General features: G+C 33.0%; 1 protein-coding gene across 1 annotated transcript in view; it reads right to left on the bottom strand.

The window, feature by feature from the left end:
* The window catches only part of LOC128548771 (uncharacterized protein DDB_G0271670-like), a 32,921-nt gene that overhangs the window by 8,009 nt on the left and 4,759 nt on the right, over nucleotides 1-20,153 (bottom strand). The window contains exon 7 of the mRNA XM_053524221.1: nucleotides 19,916-20,018. Coding sequence (XP_053380196.1) covers nucleotides 19,916-20,018 — 103 coding nt within the window. The remainder of the gene's footprint in view (nucleotides 1-19,915; nucleotides 20,019-20,153) is intronic.

Genomic DNA, 20,153 nt, shown 5'->3' with positions numbered 1-20,153 from the left:
TGTTGGTATGAGTGTAGAAAACAAACGCTCGGTCGTTGCCGTAGTATTGTATGTACAATAGACTTGTTAGGTAACTGTTCATAATGTCAAATGTAAAATTCGGATGTAAATTAGTAAACCTTTGAGATATGGTCTGTAGCTTGTATCGGCTCGTATCTTTGTATGTTTGAAACCCCGCACGAGTGTCTATGTTTTAATAAGAGTAAGCCATTAAGCTGGTTTTATGAACAATTTATGGCTTTATCCGGGTACCAGTTCATGGTTAAAGTTATGTCCGAAGAAGGCACCCGGGGTCTTACTCCTAACATTAAACACTGTTAAAAGCTCGATAGTTCTTTTGAGACAAATATTGCAATTTAACTTATAATAAACTTTCCAAACGTTTCATGTTTACCTGCATATTTTCCATGGCATTAGTACGCTTGCTTAACTTTCATTGTTCGATTTTTCTACTTATATTTGTCACTTTGGCATTTTGGTTCTTGTGAGACGTATCTATGAGAAATTTTTCTGCAGAAAACTGTAATCAAGGGATGCCCAATATACACATGTGTAATCAAGATCATATGACATGGTCGTAAAAAAAAACTTTAAAAGGTTAATGAAAAATATACGATATTTGAAATAATTAATATATTATCGACATCAGTTGTTATGTTTATACTCATTATTCGTGTCCATGTTTGGGGAGAGACATTAAGGCATGTAAATAGGAAATAGCTGGCCTTAATTTTTCTATATAAAATTGACAAATTTCAAATGATTGCAGCACACAGCAGGACCCATTTTAAATGTCTGTAACATACATTTCCTTGAAGAATATCTTCAGAGCTGGAAAAAAAAATCAAAAGAAAAATGGGGGTCATGTCTTTCAGCCAAACACACAAACTGCAAAATCAGCTAAAATGATTCCCCAAATTGTAGAAATGGTGTATGACCTTAACTTCTATGATAAATTCTGTCATGCTTTCATTGCATTATGAAAATGCTTCCTAAATGTCAATTATAGATCTGTTTGTGATGTCAGCAAAAAGTTGTAAAGAAGGAAAGGAACATAACTCTACAGAGCAAAATAGGAGTACCATTTTTTCGCGCCAGTTTCCTATTTAGTGTCTGTATACCTTAATTGCTTAATCCTGTTGACTCTGGATAGACCAGTTATATTACTTGAGTTCCATTATGGTGTACACTATATAGAACCGATTAAAGCCAATGCAATAACACAGCCATGTATATATTTGTCAAACAAATGTATTAGAGAAATACTGGAAAAAATATTACAGTTATTAGATATATATTTAAGCGGTGCAGATATCAGTTTCTTTTATTTTATGGGTCCTTGGATGAGTCATTTGATTTGAAAACATGATTATGTCAATGTAACAGACAAAAGATTAAGAGAGCTAATTTCGATGTTCCCTAAGAAAACGCACAAAAATGACCCGTTGCCCTAATAATTACATGTATAACACTTAATATTTACGTCAAAATAAACTAACTACAACGTTACTATTTTTAGATGTTAGAACGAAACTAGTACAGAACAGGATTGAAAACTGAATATTCAAATATTGATAAGCGGACTATTCATGTACATATAGGTACATTAAAGTATGTTATATAAAATACCCCATGTTCATTAAAATGTGAATAGCTTTTACCTTTTGATATCTTATACCTGATATACATGAATTCAGTTTACGTTTATGTTAAGTTCAGTAATATGATATTTTATCGATTAAAATGAATTAATTTGCCCTTTGAATGAGATATTTTAACAACTTCCCCTTTAGGCCCAAAAAATTGTTTGTTTCCGATATCCCGACCTACCCTAAATTTTTGACCCGACCATAAATAATTTGATGGCGTGGAGATTTTTTTCAACTTTTTTGTAAAACTGCACTTTTTATGCTTAAAACATGGATGGTGATGCTAGTTATCAACTTACTGATTCTCTAAAGGCATAACACCCTTATTTGTATTCATTTTTGCATAAAAATAATTTTTGAAATGTCTCACTTCATCAATAAATCAATAAAAATAATACCGACTTACCTACCCTAAATTTTTAGCATGTTACCGGAAGGAAACAATCTTCTTTTTAAGCCTTAAGGACCTCGTATCATTTTTCCTGTGCCATGTATTTAGAATGTCTATTAAATGTTATTGAATAAATTTTGTGTCAATGGTTATAGGTCATGAATTAACCTTCTGGAAATAGTTCCAGATATATTTGATTGAAATAGAAACGTAGGTTCCCTTTGGGGCCTTTTTTGTTGATTCAAGCCTACAGATCGTATATGTAATCCTTTCCTGATCCAGTATACTTTATTTTAGCTAAATACAAACTTTCATGCTTTCTACATAAGAAACCTCTTTTCACACTCAGTTTTAAAATTCAAAATAGAGTAAATATCTGATTACGTCCCTTTTTAGTATGTATCTTGAGAAATAGGAGTGTTTTGGGATAAACTCAGATCCCTTCCTAAATTCCAGTTTTTTTTTTATTTCTGCCCATTGTTTTCTCGTCTGGGGCAAACCCTTTACTTTATCTGGGGACCAAACGCCGCTCTTCATGGAATTACACGCCTCAACACGTGTATCATTGAAGGTTGAAGGTTCCATGTTCACGGCCGTTTGAATACATCTGCGGATGTCTCTAAATTGTTTTTGTACTTTTAGCATGTGTAAATGTTGAGTTCTGCTCAACCCGGGGCTAGAGGGCGTGGACGGTAGCATACATTTCCACTACCGTCCATGAACAGGCTCAATCAAACCGAGCCTGCAACATTTTCATTTTTGGCGTGTTGAGCGACCTGTAAAGTTTTCACTTTTCTCTATTTTTGTATAATTGTCAATACCAAAAGGTGGTCGGTCCATGTCCAGTAATATGTCATCCATGTTTAGATAATATGAAATATAGAGATTATAAATTTCAATTTAAAGGAAAAACATTTTTATTTCAAGTCATTTACCTGCCTTTAAATTGATTTAAAAGGCGGTTAAAGGGCAGACAGAGCTTGTCTCCTCCTCCTGTCGGATTTTGTATCTCTAAAAGTCATACAAAATTTGGTGCTTTCTTCGCAAACGGGAAACATCTTTGCCATTTTGTTCCATATCTTATTTGCCCAATCAAGTCAGTTTTTAAACTTTCTGGTTCATCAAAACATTATTTTTATAAATTCAAAACGTGTATAGAATATTGAATATTTTCAGTCAATATTATATGAAACGATATTTTGTATTTTAGCTATATAATACTGATACTTTTTTCTGTCTTATGTCATATATTTTGCTGTGTGATCAACGCATATATTTCGGACTCCTACTTACGAGGACATGTTTGAAGATATATTCTCGACGTACGTTTCAGTCGTTCAATTAAGATGTTCCACTTTTCAATGTAATTTATTAACTAGTTCAGTGATTGATAAAACATTTCTGTTGCATTATGCATATCTAAAACTCTAGATTACGGTCAAAATAAATGTACTTGCCTAATGCAGATTTTGTACTCCTAGTCCTACAACTTAGTAAATATTTCACAACTGTCATTCATATAATAATTTCTAATGCAGACGCGCACTTTTATTTTACTGTAAATGTTTACCGTGCTCAAATGTAGATTTATATCAACAAAAGTTGTACAACTATTACATAATGTGTATGCATAATTTGATTTCCTTTTTTTTTCCTTTTCACGGTCCTTTCACGATTCATAGCGTCAATAAAGAAATTTTAGTAATTTTCAAAAGCTTTACCAAATATGATACTGGATCAAGTTTAGCAGTCAAAATATATTCACTGTATGAAATTGACAATATATGTTATCAAGTACATTTGCATCATAATTTAAACACTGCTTAATGCAAAATGTATTTAAACTATTATAGAAAACATGGTCCGATGAAACTGCTTTTAAATGTAAATAGCGAAATGAATACAACAAGGTAAGTCTTTTTTGCCTTTTTAATTGCTTGGATCTATTTACTTGGTAATATGAATACAAGCATTTGTAAACCATATGAGAAAAAAAAACTCTTGATAATCTTAATACTGTAAATATTAGTAAATCCAAAAGATTAAAATGACGTGTTATATCAACTTGAGATGTATGTACAGTTCGATTAGGTCATACGTGTTTACACGTTTTCAACCCAAAATTTCTCTACTTACAAAATGACCTTTGTACTTTTTGATTAATATGTTTTGTTTTAGCTTGAGCCCACGTTTTTCTTATACAAGACTCACTTAAATATGGAGCCCTGAGTTAAGGTTACAAAACGCAATTTTTAATGTTTACAAACATGATGTTTACGAAAACGAACTGTATGTCTACTTTATTGCCAGAAGAGTGGAGGATTAAGTTTCCTGTCAAATTCTTCGATAGAAATTAAATACCAAAAAAGAATTAAACAAAAAAATAGCAAAACTAACTCGGTCAGATGTGTTAAATCTAACTTCTTGTTTCACGTTTACACATAGCATGGCTTCAAAACTGTATGAGTATTTTAAATGAATAAAAAATAATATATTGATCATACTAGAAAAAGTATATTATTTTATGAAGTACACTTTACGTCTTACAGCTTAAAATATATCCATAATGTCTGTCTCAAACAAATTATGTCATGCATTGTAGATACCAGTTTAAACAGTGGTTACCTAGGTGCCCGCTCGTGATGAAATAATGCACGGAGGGGCACCTGGGGTCTTCCTCCACCTTCAAAAGCTGGAAAGTCGCCATATGACCTATAATTGTGTCGGTGCGACGTTAAATCCAACAACAAAAAATAAAAGTCCTCTTCAATTTCAAATAAGCCCCCGTATTGTAGAATTAGCCAAGGATGAGGATCAAATGTGTTGTCCATAATTCCATAATTATGTCAAGACAATATCTTAGAACTTTTGATTCGCAACAATAGAAAAGTCAGTTTGGGAAGTTTCTTGACTGGCCACTTAAGGCGTGTGGCTGCTTAATTAATACCTATGGTTGAGCGGCTAAGACAGGCTGTACTGTATACCTCTATCACAGTTCAAGGTTAAATGTGTCCAAATGTCTCTTTAAATCTTCATTTCATCTTGCAATTCATCCCCTTAGCCTTAAAATTTTATTAATTGAATTTCTTTTTTATATATTTGTTATGTTTTATTGTCGAAAAATGACGACATGCCTGTGTGTATGTTAGTATGCTGAGCTATGTGTCTGTCATGTGCATTATAGATCTACGCAGGTCATACTGGCCAGTCGCTTTCACAACAAGCCACAGGTTCTCGTTCTTATGGTGGCATATTTCTGCATACGATAACCAGAAATGTTTCACGAAAAACAGAATTATTTTTGAAAAAAAAAACTTTTCGAGAAAAGAAATGCTGATATTAAGATGTTTTTGACAACACAGAAAATGACTTCAGCTTTTCCCGGAAGTGAATCGCATTTGCATTGGTCTATAGTAAGGGCCTACTCTATTTTATTTTTCTAATGAGGAGTCAATTTTTAGCACTTTCTAAAGATTTGAGAATGCCTGGGCTTTAGCACGACATGTCAGCTTTTCATCTACTAAAAATTATTTGCACTCGGAATAAACACAAATCCCAAAATCCAACTGGGGTCCGCAACGGAGCAAGAGTATATGGAAAAATTTTTGAACTTTGTGAAATCGTTCAAAAGGTCCTTTTAAAACTGTCAGTATATGCCTCGAATGTCAGATATTTCCGTATTTGAGAGCTGAAGACCTAGACATTTCAGAAATATTTTCAAAATGAATTTCGTGTAATAAATGTTGATCTTTCGGAAGCGTGAGAGGGCCACCAGACGTTACTACATTTTATTAGGTTACGGTCGCGGAAAGGATGAATTTTTATACAGATTTCCTAAAATACATTTTATAGCTATTTTTGTCTCACACGTCTGTTTTCGTACAAACGTGTTAAAAGTCTTGTAAAAAAACTCATTTTTAGAAAACAAATGATTTTCCTAATATCATCAGGATGGCCAGCACATTTTATATAACCTCGCCAGGCATATGATTGGTAGAAATACATTTGAAAGTTATAAAATTGTAGCTTGGCACCTATTCCTTTCAACGACACTAAGTTCTTTGAAATGTGCTTTTGAGCTGAACGGAAGAGAAGGTTAAAATTAAAAATATAGTGCCAAAAACCGGCATTTCTTGTTTGCGTTAATATACATATATTTGTAGAAAGTGGGGATTTTAATCTAAATTTAGGACCCAAAAGTTTAGCTTGCAATCAACGCTAGGGTAATCCCATATGACCAAGCATTTACCTAGTTTACGAAATAACAATATCAAGCCGCAAACGTGGGCCCTCTCTCTTTCAATTGCCAATTTTCTTCGGGTAAATTTCATCCCTGCTTGTATATTTCTTTACCCGCATGGTGTTCTCGTAGGGCTTATTGTTTGGTAGAAATACATCTAAAAGACATCATATTGAAGCTTTGCACATGTTCTCTCCAACTACACTTAGTTCTTGGTAATGTGCCTTTGAGCAGCATTACACTAAATATAGTGTCAAAACGGACATTTCTTCGTCATAATTATTTACATATCTTTAGGACGCCTAGCACATTTTTATACAGTCTCGCCAGGCATATGATTGGCAAAAACAAACGTTTGAAAGGTATCAAATTGTAGCTTGGCACATGTTTTTTCCAACGACACTAAGTCCTTTGTATGGTGGCTGATTTCTGCCATTTCGTGTGTTCGTGTCGGCGAGGCAAAATGTCGAAGTAACAAAAACTCGAAAGGTCGGACTAATGCATATTTGTTCGTGTTAGCGGGTCGAAATGACAAGACACGAAAACACGAAATGTCGACAACTGCTTATTTGTCCTGTGTCCTTTCGTATCGGCGGGTATCTAAATAATGTGTTTTACCATTTATAAAATAGTATTTGTCCTAAAACGCAAGGTGATGATTTATATTCCATAAAAGATGTCATTGTGTAGATATTTTATCACTAGTGTTAAATTTGTACATACAGTAAGCTTCTGTCAGTCTTACGGGGCATATGATTACTCCGACCTGAACTCTGAATGATATCTAGATAATGTGTGTAACAATTTATACAAAACATATTCTCAATTTATGACAGAAAATGTTTCATAATTATGTAAAAAAAAACATGTCACTCTTCAAGTATTTCATCTCTGGTATTAATTTTATATATACATTACGCCCCATTTTGCGCCATTATTGTAGTGTACTAAAGCAGTCCCTACACGAAACATTTGTCGTGTGTTCGTGTCTGCGGGTCGAAGTAACGAAAGATCGCAAACAGCTCACCTTTCGTGTATTCGTCTTTTGCCTTCCGAGGCGAATACACGAAGTAACGAAACATTCAACTTGAAAGCGAAATAACGAAGTTTTAATACTCGCCGATACGAAAAGTGATTAACATAAAAGTTATGTGTCCGCCTCTGAAATTTCTTTATTTCGCCTTCAATGTTACGCTACTTTCGTGTTTTCCTTACTTCGACATTTCGCCTCGCCAACACAAACACATGAAATCAGCCACCATACCTTTGAAATGTGCTTTTGAGCGGAAGCGAAACTTAATATTGAATATACATGTAGTGCCAAAACGGACATTTCTTGTTTACAATAAATATTTGAAGAAAGTAGGGATTTTGACCCAAATTTAGGCACAAAAATTTAAGCTTTTAGTCAACGCTAGAGTGATCCTATATGGCCAAGCATTTACCTAATGTGTATAAAAAAGAATGTAAAAACAATCCGAATACAAACACGTTTTCATCACTAAGAAGATAATTAGACTAAAATTAGTAAAAAGTCGGATGATAAGAATTCTTCGAACAAGTTGACCTTTTTAAATTGTATTTAAAATAGGGCAATTTTAAAACATTTGCCAAATTGGTTATTTTAATATAAAACTTGGGTGATGATTTTGTTAAAAAGTTGACTGTTCAATGGAAATTTTAAAGTCGGCAAATTGTGCCAATGATTGTGTTGTTTGTTTAGAAAACCATACTTTTTCTAGTCATATAACATTTTCCAATGTAAATATTGCTGCTCAAAAAGTTGACGATTCAGTGAATAATTTTTCTTTAGTAAATTTTGTTAACGATATTGAACATGCTACTACGAGTGTAAATATTATTACTATAAAGTTGAGTTGATACTTCAGGATTTTTTTTTTATTTCTCTTCAGTAAAATGTACTGATATCTGTTCAGACAACTCTGTTGATGATGGTTTTGATTATTTAGAAAGTAATTCCATTTCTGTCACATTGAACATGCCACTGTAAATACTGCTGTGTAAAAAGTTAACAGTTCAGTTTGTAATCTTAAAATTAATTCCAGCAAACGTTAGTTGTTGACTGTTTTGTTCATTTAGAAAATAATGCCATTTCAAGTCCTATCGAACATATAACTGCAAATACTGTAAATGTTACTTAAGAAGTTGATTATGTTAACAGTTCATTTAATAACTGTTTCATTAGTAAATTGCGCTGATGACTGTTTTGTTAATAATGCCATTTCTTATAGTATTGATTAATCATTATGTTCATGTATCAAGTTCAATTTATTTTAATTATACAAACTGGGATACAAATATTGTCACAATAACTCAAATGTTATTAATACTACGAAGGATGTTCAAGACAATAAATTTTGTATCTAAAAAGTTCAGATGATATTAAATTTTCCTTCATAAATATATGTGGTCTAACATGCAAACTTCTTATTCCTGAATTTGGAGAGTTTGTTGGTAACTATGTCATCTGTTGTACTGCTGAAACAAAAACTAAATAGGATTGATGATATTACCTTGCAAGGGTACAGTTTTACATAATGTTTAGAAGTTGTAGATCATTTTTCTTCTCTTGGTGTTCAATTCTCCTTAAATGGTAAATTTAGTCAAACTAAATCATATATGCTAGATCAAGCTAGAAAAGCAATGTTTGCTGCTATTAACAAAATCAAGGAAATTGTGTTTACCTATAGATATGCAAATTTTTCTTATTGATACAATGATAGCTCCTATTTTAATGTATGGATTGGAAGTGTGGGAATTGAAAATCTAAGTTGTTTAGATATGTTTCAATTAAAGTAATTAAATCTTAATAAATTATAATATTTTGAATATGAAACAGTCCAGCATATTGTATTTGTATCTTGAGTTAGGTGTTTTACCACTCTCTTTACAAATCAAATGCAGACTTCTTAGTGTTTTGAGTAAAATTATTAACTCTAAAGAAGGTAAAATATGTTTGACATTGTATAAAATCGCATATGTACTATCTACTGTAAGTGATGTGAAATGTATTTGGATTGAGTGTGTTTGTGAAGGCCTAAACAGTCTTAATATTTCTTGTTATTGGTTAAATCAAAGTGTTTAATTTAGTAATGTATTTAAGAAAGTTGTTGAAAACTGAGTTAAAGTTTATTCAGAACAGGAATAGTACAGTTTAGAATTAAAATACATGCCCTAACTATAGAATGTATAAAGAGGAGTTTGTATTAAAAACTGATCTTGCAGTTACGTTGCACTTACCAAAAGTTACCAGTGGAGAAGGGTAGATACAGTTATATTCCCAGAGAATAAAATTATTGTCATCTTTGTGCTTCGAATCTTTTAGCTGATGAATTTCACTATCTTTTTAATTGTAGTTATTTGTCTAATGCAAAAAAGATGTATATTGACAAGTATCATTTTGAAAATCCAAATGCTGTAAAAGTTTCATGATTTATGAACAGCAATTATAAAGACACACTGTTAAAATTGTCGATATTTTATAAAAAAAAATATCAATTTAACCTGTAAATGGCCCGTATTCTCTTTTTGGCTGGGTAGTAGATCTAATGAGTTTTCCATCTTGTGGTCGGACAGGGTTTATTTTGATTTTATTTTTTTTCATATTTTTATGCTTTGGGAAGGGACCTTATGTCTGTTGTAAATTTTGTAGATCAGATTGGATGAGGATTGAATATGGATGAGGATGGAATACTCATGATTTTCTGGTTAAAATAATCGATGTCTTATCCTCCACATTTTTAAAAACTTTCGTTATATAATAGTTGTGTTGCCATCTGATATAACAATGCTACACTGTTATATGTCATCCATGTCACATGCCCTTATATGCTCTGAATTTATCAATAAACTTGAAACTTGAGCGATGTCCGTACGGATATCCTACGATTGCATCCTCTAAAGATCGTATGATTGTACAGAGACCGTAAGGATTCTAAAATTGTTGGACTTATACGATTTTTTAAAACCGTACGGACATCGTACGGTTTTGTGACCGTTGCATTAATTTAGCTAAATCAACACAAAACTAAAGGAAGTAATTACAAGTTGTTATACAAATTTTTCTTTAAAAATAGGACAATTACAAATGTGAAAGATTCCCGTTTCATTTTTATGCACTTTTTCACATTTATGGTATCGTAAGTCAGGCTCAGTATACGAGGTTAATAATGTATGCTTAGAGTTATCGAAATAGCGTTCATAGTAAACCTTAGTGTTACCTTAACAATGTCGTAAATAGCATCGTAAATTCAGATGCAATATCGTACATTTTTAGTTAGCCACCCCAGATTAGCAGATAAATACACCGTTTTGGCTTCAAAATCTATTTAATAATATCCCCACTGAAGTCGGAGGGATATTTTTGGCGTTATCCGTCTGGCTGTTCGTCCGCCCCTGCGTACGTGAGTGAATAAGTGAGTGCGTACATCCGTCCGTCCTTTTAAAATTAAAAAATTATAATTCAAAAAGTATGAATCAACAAACCTATTGAAGCATATTCTGCCATGAGATAGCTAGGTAGCTATAACGATAATTTGTAAACTTTCCAGGAAATTTGTGCATTTCGTCTGAAAACATTTCAGCAATAAATAATATTTTTTAGATATTTCTATTTATTTCTTGAAAATGTTTTAGCGCAAAATTTCGCGTTGATGCTTGGAAATGCCACAAGATGCCCGATAGCTAAAGCAATAATATTTTAAACTTTCAAGAAAAGATTTTTCTGAAAACATTATCGCAATAAATAATTATTTCTCGATATGCTTTTTATTTCAAGGAAACTTTAGGTTATGGCGATAAAACTTTTCAGAAAAGTTCGAAATATCAAAATAATTTTTGAAAGTATCGAGAAAGCTTATCTAGCTAATAAATGGCAGTTGTGGGCACTTACACAAAAGGTATCGAGAAAATAGTGTAGATTTTCGCAATAATATTTCCAGGAAACCTTCCAATATTGAGATAATCTTTTCAGAAAACTAAACTTCGCTTTATCAAGATATTTTTGAAGTATCGCGAGAGCTATCTAGCTATCTCGTGGCAGAAATATTCCATCATACAAACCTTGGGTAACTAACACAAAGGTCCCTTAAGTCCTAAGGTAGTCGTAACGTCACCTTTCCTTGCTCTTAGAGATTTTCTTGATTAACTCAATCTTCTCGTAAGATACGAGATACCTTAAGTAATGCCGTATCTTAAGGTAAAAAAATGGTTCCTTATCTATATCGTAAATAGATAGAAAATGAAAGAAATTAAGTTTTGTTTAACTTTCTTATTAATTTTCATTTATAATCTAGCTTTTCCCATTTCTGTTGTTTTTTAAATCGATGTAGAGGTAATTTCCTAAAACAATATGGGTTTTTTTCGTCTGCCTGCAAGGCAACTATCATTTTAAACCATATAAAGTTGCCCTTTAAAAAAAGTATTGAGCAATGCATTTTTTTTAGTAAAAAATTTATTTCGAGATACAAATATAAAAGAAAATTTGCAAAGATCTTCAAATGACCTCAAACATGCAAGTCACTTTTTGAATTTATGGTATAAACCTTCCGATGTTCATCAAAACATTTTTTTTTTAATCCAACGTGTTTAGGTAATTTTCAGTCAATATTATATAAATTGAGATTTCGTAGGGTTTGTTATAATAATATTTATACTTCCTTCTTCTTAGATCATATATTTGCTGTGTGATTAACGCATTATTTCGGACTCCTACTTACGAGGACATTTTTGAAGAAATATCGGATCTCGACGTTTCAGTCGTTCAATTAAGATGTTCCACATTTTAATGTAATTAGCTAGTTCAGTGATTGATAAAACATTTCTGTTGCATATATGCATATCTGACACTCTGGGATACGGTAAAATAAAATGTCTTGCCTAATGCAGATTTTGGTATCCTAGTCCTACAGTTTAGTAAATATTTACAACTGTCATTCATATAATAATTTTTATTGTAGACGCGCACTTTAAATGCTTACCTTGCTCAAAAAGTAGATTTATATCAACAAAGTTTTTTCCACTATTTCAAAAAGCGGATGACAGGTTAAACATAATTTGATATCCTTTCATGATCCTTTCATGATTCAGACAGTTTGTAAAGAAATTTTTGTAATCTTCAAAAGATTTACCCGGAAAAATATGAATTTAAGTTTAGCGGTCAAAAAAATTACTTTATCAAAAAAGGGCAGTATTGTTTTCAGATACATTTGCATCACAATCTTAACACTACTAAAAGCAAAAGTGTCTACAATACTAAAGGAAAAAATGGTCCAATGAAACTGCTTTTAAATGTAAATAGTGAAATGAATGCCGCAGTTAATTCTTTTGCCTTTAAAGTTGCTTGGATCTCATTACTTGGTAATATGAACATAAGTTGCAGTGTCATTGCATTTGTAAAACACAATGAGGAAGAAAAGCTTTTGATAACTGCGATCGAATGATATAAACAGACAGAAACCTTAATACTGTAAATGTACAGAAATTGAACTAGAGATGAATGTATATCTATTTACATTTCAAGAAGAGTAGAGGATTAATTTCCCGTCAAATTTTTCGACTTACTTTACTCAAATTTAGAATTTAAACTAACAACAGCAAAACTCATTCGGTCAGATGTGTTGAACTTAATGATAATTCTTGTTACACGTTTACACATACCATTGCTTTTAAAATTGTGCGAGTTATTTTTAAGAATAAAAATTTATATATTTATCATCTAAAAAAAGTATATTCGTGTACTTTCACGTTAATTTTACAGCTTTAAATATATCCATAATGTCTGTCTCAAATAAGTTATGTCTCTTGTAGATACCAGTATAAACTTTGATCTTCACTCTTTAGTTTCAAATAAGCTCCAGTTATTTTAGTTCAGCCAAAGGGTGAGGGTCAAATGTGTTGCCTTAATTTTTATCAAAACAATATCTTAGAGCTTTTCGTTCGGAACAATAGTACGTCAGTTTGGGAAGTTTCTAGATTGGCTACTTAAGGCAAGTGGCTGCTTAATTAATACCTGTAGGTGACCGCTAAGGCAGGATGTACTGTATACCTCTATCACAGTTCAACATAATGTGGCAAAAGCCTCTTTGAATCTTAATTTCATCTTTTTATCTCAACCCCTTAGCCTTCAAATTTTATTTATTTGAATTTCTTTTTCTTTTCTTTTTTATTGTCGAAAAATGACGATATGCTGTGCGTAATTGTGTGCTGAGCTACGTGCCCGTCATGTGCATTATAGATCTACGCAGGTCAACCGGCCGGTCGCTTTTAAAGAAGCCACAAGTTCTATTTCTATTCCCCGAATGTTTACCCGTGGGGAGATTCAACTGACCCACACAAACGGAAGATGTTTCCCCTTTTCACATCCTCCCGCTGAGTAGCTTCAGAACTGGATGCGCTACGCCCTGACTCCCCTATATATGTAATAAAATAGGGTGTTAAATACCCACCAAATAGCTGTTTCCAAACATTCAAAAGGAATGCATTTTTCATTCGCGTGTAACATTCGGATCCGATTGAAATTCGCACCCCTCCCATCGTCATTTCGTACTTTGGCACTTAAAACCGGTGCAATAATTTACGGAACCTGGGAATTGGGAGGTTGGGGTTAATTACATCCTCCACCAGAAAAGTTTACATACCAACGTTTTCTGGCTATTTTATCTTCAATAAAATTCATTTTTTCCAAACCTAATCTGATGTCAACGTATGGTTAATATTCAAAATAAACCGATCAATTTGTTGGTGCCAAAAACAAAATCATTTGAAACTTAATAATTTTTTCATTTATAATTTATATGTAATTCTTTTTTATCAAAATATCATTGATGGACAAAAGGTGCGGTTTATTTCACTTGTTTTGAAGAATTTTAAGCGCGAAGTTGCTGTTGAAGCGTCATATGCAGACGATAGGTAATGCCGCGTGGACATGTGGTATCAAGGTCAATTGATGAAACTTCATTTATGCTGTAATCATTATTTTTAAAATATGTATTTGATTTTTTAACCTAATGAAGTTTTATTTTAATTTTACGTCGCAAACCCAAATTTTTTAAATGGCATTCTGCTCTTTATGTGTGGCAAGTTATACTGATATCCAGTCTTTTAGCAAAAATCCTCGTCATTGTATGAAAGAAGAAAATGTTTTCATAGAAAATAATGGCCTTTTCAGCATGGGCAGCAATTAAGACGGAACTGTGATTGTTTGGGTAAAATTTTTTGAACATTTTTACATTTAATTTTACTTTTATGAGTAAACCCCGGAGCTCCATCAAGAAGATATTATACATTCACCTCCCAAAAAAATAAGTCCTGTGTTGCAACCGAGACCTCCATCGCAAGAGAGACACATTACAAATGAACCATAAATTAATATTAATACCCGGGGTAGACCACGGAGTGGAAAGAGTAATTTTTTCTTTTAAATAAAAACAGCGCACCAAAGTGTGTTTTCATATCATATCTCCTATTATTCCTTGGGACCCCCCCACCCACCACAAACTATCCTGTGGAGGAGGTTGGGACACAACCTCCCTAACTAACCACTGTCGGCGCTTTGCCTTTACCATTCAAATTTACCTAACATATATATACATATTGTTTATAATTGTGTCGCTATTGTATATATTCAATGTATTATTGATCAGTTACAAACTGTTTTAGTACAATTACATAAGAACCTATTAACTTTTCCTGATCACAAATGTGGTACTTGACTTCTTTTACTAGAAAACACATTAGGGTGCCTATTGTAAGCCATTAATTTCATACGAATTTTATTCACTGTTTACTTATAGGCCCAGCCCGCCCGCTTAGCTCAGTAGGTAAGAGCGTTAGTCTACGGATCGCGGGGTCGTGAGTTCGATCCTCGGGCGGGGCGTATGTTCTCCGTGACTATTTGATAAACGACATTGTGTCTAAAATCATTAGTCCTCCACCTCTGATTCATGTGGGGAAGTTGGCAGTTACTTGCGGAGAACAGGTTTGTACCGGTACAGAATCCAGGAACACTGGTTAGGCTAACTGCTCGCCGTTACATGACTGAAATACTGTTGAAAAACGGCGTTTAACCCAAAACAAACAAACAATTACTTATAGGCTAACTGGGCCGGGTGTTTTTTTATATGTCTGAAAAAGGCGATAAATAATTATATCAACTATAATTATATACTTTCCGCGGCCGTAACGTAATAAAACGTATTTGCGTCTGATGGCCCTTTCACGCTTCCGTAGAATCAACAACTATTACACGAAATTCTTTTTTAAAATATTTCTGAAATGTCTAATTTGCCACTTTCAAATACGAAAATCTCTGACATCCGATGAATATACATATACTGACACTTTTAGACAACAGCATAAACGACCTTTAGAACGATTTCACGAAGTTCCAAAAATCTCTGGGGTTTAATAAGTATTTTCTAATTGCTTTAGTTAAACTAAATCAACACAAAAAAATGAAGGAAATAATTACAAGTTGTTATATAATTTTTCCTTAAAGATAGGACATTTACAAATGTGAAAGATTCCCGTTTCATTTTTATGCACTTTTTACATTTACGGAATCGTATGTCAGGCTCAACATACGAGGTTGATAAGGTATGCTTTGAGTTATCGAAATAGCGTTACCTTAGTGTTACCTTAACACTGTCGTAAATAACCTCGTAAATTCAGCGATATCGTAAGTTTCGAGTTAGCCACCCCTGATATAATTCTTTATAAGGACGTGACCTTTGCTCACATTTAGTTTTATCCCCTTCATCCAGTAAAATGTTTCTCCTCTTTAATTGTTTGAAAAATATTGAGAATGTTTATTAGTTAGAAAGTGTTTCAGCTTCAATTACCAAACGTAAAATAATTACTAATTAGCACATGATCTTATACATATTGCATTTGCATTGCTTTTTTCTCACATAGAGTTGCCCTAGTGTTACCTTAACAATGTCGTAAATAACCTCGTAAATTCAGCGATATCGTAAGTTTCGAGTTAGCCACCCCAGATAAGCAGATAAATACAACCTTTTGGCTTCAAAACCTATTTAATAACGGTGTGTTTTATTATCCCCCATCGAAATCGAAGGGATATTTTTGGCGTTATCCATCCGGCTGTTCATCAGTGCCTACGTACGTGAGTACATGAGTGCATGCGTTCGTGCATCCGTCCGTCCTTCTGAAATTAAAAGCTTATAATTCAAAACGTGTTTAAACTTGAATCACCAAACCTAATGCAATTCTTTATAAGGACATGAATTATGCTCACATTCAGTTTTATCCCCATTCACCCAGTAAAAGCAGAGTTTCTCCCCTTGATTTGTTTGAAAGATATTGAAAATGATCATTATTTAGAAAGTGTTTCAGCTTTCAAACATAACATAATTATTGATTAGCAGATGGTCATTGCTCAAATACTGTATTACCCTCTTGACCCAGTAAAAGTTTTTCCCTTTTACTGGTCAAAATATGAAAATGCTTATAATTCAAAAAGTGATTAAATTAGAAAAAACCTCACATAATGATTAATAAGCAAATGAGCTTTGACCCACTAAAAGCAGAGTTTTACTCTTTGCTTTGGTAAAAATAGGGATTTTCACTGTATCTAACTAACCTATTGATGGATCTTCATGAAACTTTATACAAATGTAGATCACTATAGGGCGGTTGTGCACGGGCAATTTCCTCAGGATCACTTCATTAACCAGAATTGTTGCACTTAAATTAGTTTACAATCTATTAATTCCCACTAAATAAAGTAATCCATTGATGGATCTTTCTGAAACTTAATAGAAATACAGATTACTATAGGAAAGAGTGTTCCACCTTGATTTTATAAAAAGTAGGAACCAAAAAAAGAAACGAAGAACGGTCCTTTTGTACATAACTTATTCGGCGGGGGATATAAATTCGCTGAATGTGCTTATTTTGAACAGTCGATGTGAACTTGCAGTTTTGCAAGTTATTTCTATTGGAATAGTAAGAAGACCCTTTGGAAGCAGATAACGCAACCATGCAAAATAATAGCAAACTCAGTTTGATTGAGATAATAAAATATGTAACACCCCTCAAATCCAGAAAAGAATGAAATCTGTGAAGAACGGGATGCATGTAAGTTTTACAAAACGAAGATTTTTTTTTTATAGCTTAATGGTTATAAATGTGTGTTTAAGGAGAGAAATACGGTCTCGACTTGCCAGGGCAATTACTCAAGTTCATATAACTGACATAATTAAAAAGCAACAAATGTTTATCGATGCACATGTATTTATTAACATAATTTGAACACATAAATTTCAGGAGATTACAAGTGTCTCTGTAGATATATTTGATGAAGTTCTACTTTTTACCAGCTGAAATAGAAATATCGGTATTTACTCTGAAGAAAATCCAGTCGAAAGCAACATTTGTAAGAACACTATTATCCAATATTATAAAGCATCTTTGAGACTGTAAACTTCGGTACTCTATTGCGTGTTTTCAGCACAATAATGACATAAGACGTTATAAAACATAGTGTCAGCAAATGACTTTGCAGCAATAAATCTGTCAAAATGATTGATGAATAAATAGAGGGAAAAAAGATGAAGTTTAAGGTCAATAAAGAATTCTTTGTGACATCCTGAATACTCTTGATTTAGGCTCAAAATAAAATGTGGGCTTGCAGTTTGTAAGTCACATTAAGTATTAATAACCAAGTCTCAAACTGAAATGTAAACTTTCCATTTGTTTGCTTCTGTAAGTATCGAGGACCAGTCTCAAAATGAAATATAAACCGTCTTTTTTGCCAGCCTCATAAAGTAGTTTTAATGTCCTGTCTCAAAATTAAATTAAATTTTTCCTGATGTCAATCTCACTAAATATTGCTTACAAAAATCAAAATCAACCTTTCCATTTGTCACACTAATAAAATATTGTTAACAAAAATCAAATACAACCTTTCCATTCGTTAGCCTCATTAAGTGTTGCAAAAAAATCAAATCAACATTTCTATCCGTCAGTTTCGTTAAAAAAATCAAATGCAACCTCATTAAGTATTGTTGGCGAAAATCAAATTCAACCTTTCAATCTATCAGCCTCATTAAGTATTGTTAACAAAAATCAAATTCAACTTTTCCATTCGTCAGCCTCATTAAGTACTGTTGACGAAATTCAAACCTAACCGTTCCATTCGTCAGCCTCATTAAGTACTGTTGACGAAAATCAAATGCAACATTCCCATTCGTCAGCCTCATTAAGTACTGTTGACGAAAATCAAATGCAACCTTCCCATTCGTCAGCCTCATTAAGTATTGTAAACAAAAATCAAATGCAACATTCCCATCCGTCAGCCTCATTAAGTACTATTGATGAAAATCAAATGCAGTCTTTCCAATCGTCAGGCTCATTAAGTACTGATAACAAAAATCAAGTTCAACCTTTCCATCTTTCAGCCTCATTAAGTACTGTTAACAAAAATCAAATGCAACCTTCCCATTCGGCAGACTCATAAAGTACTGCTGACGAAAATAAAATGCAACCTTCCCATTCATCAGCATCATTGAGTACTGTTGGGGAAAATCAAATTCAACGTTTCCATTCGTCAGCCTCATTAATTATTGTTGATAAAAATCAAATGCAACCTTTCCATTCGTCAGTCTCATTAAGAAAAAACAAATTCAACTTTTCCATTTGTCAGCCTCATTAAGTATTACTGACAAAAGTGAAATGTAACTTTTCCATTTGTCAGTCTCATTTAGTGTTGTTTACCAGTATCAAAATCAAATGCAGCCTTTAGATTTATCAGCCTTGTTGGCGAGTCTCAAATCACATGCAACCTTCATAGTTGTCAGATATTTTTAAGATTGTGTTCTAAACAAACTTACACAGTGTTTGTTATTTTTGTTACTACGGAAGTTGAATACAAAGACAGCATTGACCAGACAAGAAATAATATAGTAGGGACGGACAAAGCTTAATAAAGACCTTGTTCCACGTACATTGCATTACCCGCGGGAAATAACAAGGGATAGCTTACGCCATACAAATTCTGTATCTACTTAAACACCAGCCCTTTCATGTGTTTATACTAACATTTCAGTGAATATTAACAGGGTACGGGTAGATGCGTAAAAGAGTAACATGATATATCATGCGCCCGAGTGATATAATTCATTCGCATCTGAACTCCAAACAATGATTTTGATAAATGACAAATCACTGTTTGGGATATATTATATTTCTTATTATAAATGTATATACTTACTAGGGCATGTACAGATCGGACACCAGTTCTCGTCAAATGTTGCACATCCGTTAGATGCTCAACAGTCTACCGGGAAATCTTGATATATTCCTAAAATGGAAAATACACACGTCTTTTTTTCTTTCACTGTGTTATTATTGAAAATGATTAAATATATATTTTTCTTTTAAATTAATTCCAAAGTTATCGAGAAACTACGTTTCTATTGTAATACTACGTTCTTTTCTATTGTAAAACGAGGAATGCAAAACTGAGTGTTTTGAGAGAGATTTAATATTTAAAGATGAGGTTTTGATGAGGCTACCGTTTCATGGACTCAGTATGGTCTATGTGTTTGTTTTGATTGCCACTTTAGATCATCGCTTCATAAAATATTCATTTACCTTTCCATGTCGTTGTCAGTCCTTGTGCAGTTGTTGTAGTATCTGGTACTGGTGTGCTGGACACGGACACCACAGTTGGCTTTGTCATTCTTGGGGTAGTTGGCTGAAAAGAGATACTTTAAATTGTACCAAAGGGTTAGAGAACGCTGTCAGTTTCTGTACATGAAGAGATATTCAACGAGGTTAAAAGCAACTTTCCAAGTAAAGCTGAACTCGAATCTCGTATTCCAACGGATCG

The sequence above is a fragment of the Mercenaria mercenaria genome, chromosome 15, assembly GCF_021730395.1.
Source record: "Mercenaria mercenaria strain notata chromosome 15, MADL_Memer_1, whole genome shotgun sequence".
NCBI lineage: Eukaryota > Metazoa > Mollusca > Bivalvia > Venerida > Veneridae > Mercenaria > Mercenaria mercenaria.
This window is presented reverse-complemented; position numbering and strand designations above follow the sequence as displayed.